Source organism: Hevea brasiliensis, chromosome 5 (assembly GCF_030052815.1).
Source record: "Hevea brasiliensis isolate MT/VB/25A 57/8 chromosome 5, ASM3005281v1, whole genome shotgun sequence".
NCBI lineage: Eukaryota > Viridiplantae > Streptophyta > Magnoliopsida > Malpighiales > Euphorbiaceae > Hevea > Hevea brasiliensis.
Window position 1 is genome coordinate 49,665,458 of NC_079497.1, and position 9,522 is coordinate 49,674,979.

At 33.2% G+C, this 9,522-nt stretch overlaps 1 protein-coding gene across 1 annotated transcript; it reads right to left on the bottom strand.

The window, feature by feature from the left end:
* Positions 1–7,056: 7,056 nt before the first annotated feature.
* On the bottom strand, positions 7,057–7,479 carry LOC131180111 (uncharacterized). Its single transcript, XM_058147728.1, has one exon. It carries the CDS (start codon positions 7,477–7,479, stop codon positions 7,057–7,059), a length of 423 nt encoding a protein of 140 aa, XP_058003711.1.
* Between the last annotated feature and the right edge of the window lie 2,043 nt (positions 7,480–9,522).

A 9,522-nucleotide genomic window follows, 5' to 3' on the forward strand; every position in this document is an offset into this window, starting at 1 on the left:
GAAAAAGCTTTAGAAGCTATTCAAGGGCTGCCATAGGTGTTCTTGGTGTGGACAAGCTAGAGGGACAACATTTGGTGTCCTGAAGACGAATATCAAAGGTGCAAATACACTGTAGTGCATCAAGAGGTTAGTGTGTTTATTCTTGATTTAATCTAGGGTTTTAAAATTAATCTGATTAATTTTAAAATCTTAAATGGCAAATACAGATCCAAAAACATATTAAAAGAGTTTTAATATGTTGTTTATCATTGAAATCAAATAGATAAAAATAAATCTTGCATGATGCATGTGACCCTAGGTGAAAATTTTGAATTCAATGGTATAAACTTGTGTTTTTCACGCTTTCGTTCCTTCAATTGGTATCAGAGCCACTATATTTGCCATTTAGATTGTTGATTATATGATTTAATTGTGTGTTTTGATCATGAGATGATTTATCCATTGCTGGTTGCAATGGAGGTGTGGCGGCATGCTTGAAAAACACCATCAATGGTGCGCATGGTTTGGCTTCCATGGGTGGTTCAAGGTTTGGCTTTTAATTCTACAATTATTGTATGATCTAAGGCCTATTCTTTGACTAATTAAAGTGTTTAATTAGTAGTTTTAATCACACAATTAAATTATGATTCAAATCAGAATTTTAAAAATTGTTTGAATGAGATTCAAATTTGAATTTTAAAAGTTATTTGAATGTGATTCAAATCTGAATTTTTAAAGTTATTTGAATCATATTCAAATCTGAATTTTTAAAGTTGTTTGAATAATATTCAGATCTGATTTTTTAAAAAATGTTTGAATGTGATTCAATTCTGATTTTTTAAAAAATGTTTAGATGTGATCCAAATATGAATTTATAAGATTGTTTGAATGTGATTCAAATCTGAAATTTTAAATTTGTTTGAATGAGATTCAAATCTGAATTTTTAAATTTATTTGAATCATATTCAAATCTGGATTTTTAAGTTGAATATGAGATATTCAATTTAATTTAAGAATGTATGTTTTATTTAATTGTTAAATATGCGTGATGGATGATCATGGACTATAAAAGACCAATGTGATTGGATTTATTTCTTTTATGTTTTTTTTGGATTGTAATTGCATTTATTTAATTTTTGTAAATTCGCCTTGGTATGCTAAGGATTACTATGTAATTGGATTGCAAGAAGTTTAAGGAGGTCAAGAGCATTGGTGGGACCAGTGGGAGGAATTCAAGATCAAGTATTGATTATGTACTCCTTCAGCAACTCTTGTAAAATGAATGAATGAAATGCACCTAGTAATGCCCTGATTCAATTCTTGGTGGCTCAGAATTGAATCCCTTAGAAAGTCCATGATCATACCATATTTACTGCTTATCCATGAATGCATGAGATGTATGGGAATGTATGCAATTATATGATATATGCATGCTAAATGGATAATGTGCAAAGTGAGACCTTAATAGTAATTAGGATGACCATAAAATCTTCCAAACAAATGATTAAGTTGGAAATGCTATAATTAAAGTAATTATAACATAAGCCCTCCATTGAGGCAATTATTTTAAGAAATTTTAAATATTTGCATGAGATGCAATTAATTTAAGAGATTTTCTTAAGAATAATTGTTAAGCATAAGATGTTGTAAATATGTAAATGGTTTGGTGGCCAATATTGGATGTACCTGAGGACATTAAAATTATTTGCATAATTACTGGCTCAATAAGATCAACTTAACTAATGCAAGATAAGTCAATAATGGATGTACTTGAGATTTTGAGCATTAGGGGCTAGGTAAAGGATTGAACCTCACATGAGATGTGATGGGCAAGGAGTTGCTCACTTATAGTTTATTGTAATTCCAATAATAGATGTACCTGAGGATGATCAATAGAATTATAAGAATTCAATCACCCACTAGAAATCCATCCAACTAGGATTTTCGTTTTCTACTTTGAAAGTGTAGGATTCGCTAAGTTAGTGGGAGGAACAATTTGATTAAAAGACCATAATCATTTTGGTTAATTACATGATACATTTATTAATTAATCTGGTTATTTTCTGCAGTTAGTTTTCTGATAAAAATGAGCATAGAACAACCACCACCATCCAATATCCTTGCAAGCATACTTGATCGCAATAGGTTAACATGACCTAATCTCTCTGATTAGCTAAGAAATTTGAAACTTATTCTAAACCTTGAACATATAGGATATGTTCTAAACTCAAATGTTCCTGGTCCCTTACCTCCAGAGGCCATTCAAGAGGAACATGAAACTTTGGACAAGTGGAAGGAGCATGATATGAGAGCTAAGTGTTTCATGCTTGCTTCCATGAGTAATGAGTTACAGAAGCAGCATGAGAACATGCAGAGTGTGAGTGAGATCCTTCTTCACCTACAAGAGTTGTATGGTGAGCACAATAGGAATGCTAGGTATGAGATATCTAGGCAGTTGTTCCGCATGAGGATGTCTGAGGGATAGAATATTGGGGATCATGTCCATAAGATGATTCGGCTAATTTAGCAGTTGGAACATCTTGACTTCAACATGGATTTCCAACTAAAGACGGATCTGATCCTTCAGTCCCTTCCTGAGTCTTTTGGGAATTTTGTGACTAATTTCCATATGACACAATAGGAATGCACCTTAGCTGGTTTACTCAACATGCTAGTTATTGCCCAAAAGAATACGCTGGGCAATAAAGGAAAAGAGGTAGCTTTGATTGCATCTTCTTCTACTGGAAAGTCCAACAAGAAGAAGGGTAATAAGAAAAAGAAACCTCAGATTCCTGGTCCTTCAAAGAAAATAGCTAAAAAGAAAGGGAAGACTAAAGCTGAAGGAGGCAAAGGAAAGTGTTTCCACTGCCAGAAAGATCGGCACTGGAAAAGAAACTGTCCAGAGTATCTTGCTTCTCTGAAGGACAAGAAGGATACACCTTCGGAAGGTATGTCCATATCTTGTTATTTAGATTCTGATGATACTCATAGTTCATCTACAGCTTGGGTTTTAGATACTGGTGCCAGTTCTCAAATTTCTAATGATATGCTCTAGTGCTAGTGGGAGATTGTTAGTAGTATGCCCTAGAACATATCATTTAGTATGTATCTTGTACATATTTTATTAACAAAAGGCTTTTCCACTTTTCTGTTTACATAATATATTTATGTGTAATAGAAAAGGTCCATTGATATTTTTTTAGAAATATTATTCTTAAGTTGTTAAGAATATGAGTGACATTATTTCTAGCACAAAGTATCATAAATAGGTTCACAATTGAGGATACTTCATAATAAGGACATGACTTATCCAGAAAGATTGTATTCATGTTTGTTCCCAAGTTATTTATATGAGATATAAATAAGATTGAATGGTGAGTCTCATGCCATATGACAAACATGATAGGTACTTATAAATGATAAGTAGGCCGAACCAGAGACATTTATGACAAGCACATGGAGTTTACTCTTGTCAATATTTTGTCATAAATCATATCAGTGCATATAATCTTTAGACCTGAGATAGCACAGTTATCTTGTATATAGGTAGTTTGAGTTTGATACTGCTTTCATACTTGTACTGTGTATGGGTATATGGGCATGTGTTGGCTCCTACTAGTTATATATGGAGGTAGGTGTTGATCAAGACGTAATCTGTTCCTCTAAGTAAATAGAGATAAAATCATATGTTCATTTAATTGTTCTTGATGTTTCAAGTTCCTGGCTAGGACAAATAGATTTATTCAGAAAAGAGTTTCTGATGAGAAAATCTTTTTAATCAAGAACTGGAATTAAAAGAGAACATAATATTCATAGCAAATGGAGTTTGACATAAACCATGACTCCAGCTTGAGTTGGGATTTTGTAACAGAGAGATTCTAGTGCTTGATAACATATGATTATAGGTTCATTTAAGGTAAACCTTATTACTAATTGGGTGGCCATGGCCTGCTATGCTAGGTGTTAACCATGGTCTATGAGGTGCATAAAATGATTTAGAGAAATCATTTATGGTAAGAAAGTGTTCTGATGATATTAAGAGTTGATATCATATCTCATTGCCAATTAGTGATGAGCCTAGGAAGTCACACACATACACAAGTTATCACCTAATTAAATATGATTTAATTAATTAATTAAAGAGTTTAATTGATGAATTAAATAGGTTTAGTTTGCAATTAGATTGCAAAGTCCCTAGCATGACTTGAAACCAAATCTAGATTATTGGATGTATAGTATAAGTTAAATTTATATTTAAAGTGTTTAAATATGAATTTAATTAATGAGAAATTAATTAATAGAGATTAATTAATTAATTTATATTTGATATAAATTAATTAGAAGAAGAGAAATAATTATTTTGGGTTAAGAACTCAAAATTAAGACACAAGGGCATTTTGGTCATTTCGCAGTGTGACACGTGGCACCATGAGATGGTGACACATGGCATTACACATAAGCTTGCTAAATGTTTTTAATCATGTAAGATGATTAAAATTAAGATTAAATATAGGTTTGACACTTGGTACAATGTGATTGGGTCACTTAAACCTAGAGCTAATCAAAGGGTGACATGTGGTAAGGGTTTAATGCGTTAACCTAGCTATATAAGTGTTGTTATGAGAAAAAATAAAACACAAGCAGCAGCCACTCCTTTGTGCCGCCACCTTGGAGTGCAATTCTCTCCTCTTCTTCTTCTTCTTTCATCAATCCAAGAGATTAGAGAAACAATCTCTTGAATTAAGAACACCAGAAATTGTTTCTAGTGTCTTGTTTACATCTCTAATCTTTTAAAAGGCAGAACTTGATTTTCTAATTAATAGAAAAAGCTTTAGAAGTTGTTCAAGGGCTGCCATAGGTGTTCTTGGTGTGGACAAGCTAGAGGGACAACATTTGGTGTCCTAAAGACGAATATCAAAGGTGCAAATACACTATAGTGCATCAAGAGGTTAGTGTGTTTGTTCTTGATTTAATCTAGGGTTCTAAAATTAATCTGATTAATTTTAAAATCTTAAATGGCAAATACAGATCCAAAAACATATTAAAAGAGTTTTAATATGTTGTTTATCATTGAAATCAAATAGATAAAAATAAATCTTGCATGATGCATGTGACCCTAGGTGAAAATTTTGAATTCAATAGTATAAACTTGTGTTTTTCACGCTTCTGTTCCTTCAAACATTTGGCCAAATTCTTACTGTAGAATGGCCTAATGGAATAGTGAACTTTAGCACCCAAAACTAAAATCTCTGATTTATTCTCCATTGGTTAAAAGTGAGGATTGGCAACTAATGCCAACACTTTTGGGAACCAAAATGTGGTAAATTTATGTGATTAGGACTCATGTAGCTATTATTCATTGGAAAGTCAATAATTTGACCTAAATAGTAAAATGAATAGTAACCTTACATGTAAAGCATGAAAATTCAATCAATAACTTTGTAATGTGCCCTAGTATACCTAGTAAGATTGGTTTGGATAGGTTGGCATGCCAATAGGATTCAGTTATTACAGCTTATTACAGTTTATTAGCTGTTCTGTTGCACACCGGGAGATACATTCGCGATCGATAGTGTGACGGCTCGAGGTACTTGGTATCCAATGCCAGTTTACCCATTTATCTAGTCCAGCCATCCAGTATAGGTTACTTGGGCAACCAAAAATGGAAGTTGATAAATTTAATGAAATAATTGATATAACAAGTGCCAAATAAATAAACTATAAATAATTACCAAAAATTTGTCCGCATGAGACATTAATATATACACTACATATTTATTTTCTTATAGTTCTTTTTATTTTATTATTGGCACCACTAAGCATTATTGCTTAGCACGTTGCTTTTTGCCACTCGTAGGCTCTGGAGAGACTGATAGAGAGCCCAGTAGACCACAGAATAGGTGAGGCCATCCACAGTTTTGCATAGTGTCTGTGTCACCTCACAGACTTCAGTGCATTGGTAGGACACTAGGTCCCATTTTGGTATTTTATAATTAAACTTTTATTTTCTCATGTATAGTTGAGACTCATGTAATATATTTTGGTATTAATGTAAATATTTGTAATTTGTGTTTATAAATGAAAATTGAGTATTTATTTATGATTTCTACATGATTATCATGTGAAATGAATGAATGACAAATAGAAGAATTTTGAGAAATTGTTGAGAAATATGGAGATTTTGTTGATATAATGGAGTTTGAGAATGATTGAAAATGTATAGGAAGTGTTTTTCATAGGTTCCAAAGAACTGTTTTCTCCATTTTTAGCCGGTACTCTGCTGGATTTTCTATAAAATTTTCGGAACCTCAAATGAATTTATAATTGCAATAAATGACTTAAATGAGTTAAATTTCACAAATTGCACTTTGTAACCATGAAGAAATAAGTTAAGGAAGGATAAAAATAATTGACATAAAATATGGTGTTCCGATACACTGTGTGGCATATCTTACTCGGCTATACTGTAGATAGGTAAGGGGTGTCACATCTATATTTCCTACCATATAAGGATTCATAAGGTGCCATGTGGATGCTAGACTGGTAGCTATTGTTGTAAGAAAATTCTATCAGTGAGAGGTGCTTATCCCAACTTTCGTTAAATTCAATAATACTTCTTCTCATCCCCTAGCACCTATATAACTCTTTTAGATTGTCCGTCTGTTTGAGGATGGAAGGCTGTACTGAAGTGGAGTCGAGTACCCAAGGCCTTATGCAAACTTTCCCCAAATCTTGATGTAAATCATGGGTCTCGATTTGATATAATAGACACAGGCACTCCATGTAATTTGACTATCTCACTAATGTATAATTTAGCAAGCTGATCTAATGAATAGTTTTATCTAACTGAAAGAAAATGGGTTGACTTGGTTACTCTATCCACAATGACCCATATTGATCATGCTTTCTCTGTGTATGAGGGAGGCTTGTATCAAAGTCCATGGTAATCCTTTCTCATCTCCACTCCAGTATAAAGAGTGGTTGTAGCAAACCAGATGGTACTTGATGTTCAGCATTTACTTGCTGACATGTTATGCATTTAGACACATATTCTATTATGCCCTTCTTCATACCAGGCTACCAGTAATGCATCTTCAGATCCTGGTGCATTTTGTTACTGCCTGGATGCATAGCATAAGCAGAAGTGTGTGCTTCTCTGAGGATGTTCTGCTTCAAATCTCTTACATTCGGCACACAGAGTCTGTCTTTGTAATACAAATAACCATCTCTTTTTACCACATATTCGCCTTCCTTCTCATCTGACGATTTACTAACTATTGCCATTAACTCCTCATCTGTTTTCTGTGCATCTTGCACCTGTTGAATCAAACTGGATTTAATCCTTAATTCAGCTACAATCACACCATCAGTTTTCAACCTTAGATGAGCATTCATTACCTTTAAAACTGCCAATGACTTTTGGCTGAGGGCATTAGCTACTATATTGGCTTTTCCTGGATGGTAATCTATTATGCAATCATAGTCTTTAAGCAATTCCATCCATCTTTTCTATCTCGGATTTAGTTTTTTTTTTTTGTGAAGGTAGGTATTTTAGACTTTTGTGATCTGTATAAATGTAGCATTTTTCTCCATATAAGCGATGCCTCTATATTTTCAAAGCAAAGATGATGGCTACTAGCTCTTGATCATCAGTAGGATTATAACACCCTCACTTTAGCTAGTCCGTGCATTCGACTGTTCCGGTGACCAATGTCTGTCCGGATAGCTAGAATGTCTGGAATTATAATTAGACTAGAGTGAGGAGTCATAAATAACTCAAATATTAATAAGAAAAATTTAGAAAAAATTTTAGAAAAAAAATACAACTAAGTTAAATGAGTCGGTGCCGTAGTGATGGGTAACCCAGTAGGAAGTTGTGATTTTCGCAGCTAGAAGCCCTAAACTCGAGAGAAAATTCAAGAAATAATTTTTAAGACTCCAGAGAAGAGTCATTGAGGTTTCTATGGCATTAGAATGCCAAGAAAATGTTTAGAAAAACTTTTAGATCAATACAGATGATTTTGGCTTGATAAGCCAAATGGAGGGCGTTTTGGTCATTTCGTCTTCAGAGATGATTTTTGGCCAACTTGTCCAGTTAAGAAAATAATTATTATGACATAAAATTTGAATAAATATTGCTAAAAATTTAATTGAAAATGAGTAGAAAAGAAAAGGAAAGAAAATAAAAGAAATTGGGAATTATGACATCACATGATGTCACTAAAATGCCCCCACCCAATAACAATTTAAAAAATTAACTAAAGGGATAAAAATGAAACAAAAATGAGATAAAAACAAAAAAATCAGTAGCCTTCTTCTTCTCAAACATCCGAACTAAAGAGAGAGAGAGAGAGAGAGAGAGAGAGAGAGAGAGAATCCTCCATTAATGCACTCACCCAAGTTTCAAATCCTAGCCAACTACACCATAAAACCTCATAACCTCTTCACGAAAATTGATCTTACACCTTGGGCAAGTTAGAGGCAGCAATTTGAAGAGGGAAAAGTGAAGTTAGAGCTTAGAAAAATTCTGCACTCAAGAGGTTAGTGCCACTTTTGTTTATTTTTTTTCTTATATTCCTTGTTACAACATCAATTTAAGCTATAAAATGTGAAATTGGAAGAAAAATAGGCATGTTGAAGTCCCTTTAAAATTTCGGCAGCCCTAAGGTTCTATAAGGTTTCCATGATTCAAGTGAATTATAATTGTGTATTGATGCCATAGAATATTGTTTGATGATTAGAACACTTACATGTGAATTGTTTGAACAAATTGAAATTATAGAGTTAGGGTTTGGGAAAAACCTAGGGTTTTGCTCATGTGTTAGTGAATGGAAGTTTTAATGGTCAATTAGTGACCATTTGACTGAGTATAATGAGGAATTGAAGTGAATTGCAGCTTTAGATTTGAGGTTGAGTGTGCTGCCATGAGTGGCCTGCAGGTCTGGATGTGAGTCCAACATGTTTGGGCAGCTATAACTTCAGTTGTGTAGGTTCAATTGGTACAAGGAAAATTGGCATGAAATTAGACACATAATGGCACAACTTTGATGAAGGAAACCTATCCAGGAAACAAACTTACGATGCCCTAAAAATTGACCAAATCTGGGTAACACACATTCTGCCTGGGCAAAATGACCAAATGAATAGTGTTCATTCTTTTGGTCATAACTCAGTGTAAAAAGGTCCAATTAACCTGAAATTTATATTAATGGAAATATGAGGCAATTTAGAACAACTTTCGTGTAGAATACAAACTCAAATTATGGACTTAACTAAATGAAATTGCTAGCCAAAATTGGACTACCAAATCAGGCAGAACCAAAAATTGCCCAGAAATTCTGGGTAAAGGCAATAAAACTGAAATTTTAATTTATTCTCCATTGGTTGGAAATATGGATTGGAAACTAATGCCAACACTTTTGGGAACCAAAATGTGGTAAATCTATGTGATTAAAACTCATGTAACTATTATATATGAGAAAGTCAATATTTTGACTTAAATGACTAAATGAATAGTAACCTTACATGTTAAGTACAAATATT

Excerpts from the sequence above, each read along its gene's own strand:
- LOC131180111 (XM_058147728.1), bottom strand. The coding sequence starts at position 7,479 with ATGGAATTGCTTAAAGACTATGATTGCATAATAGATTACCATCCAGGA.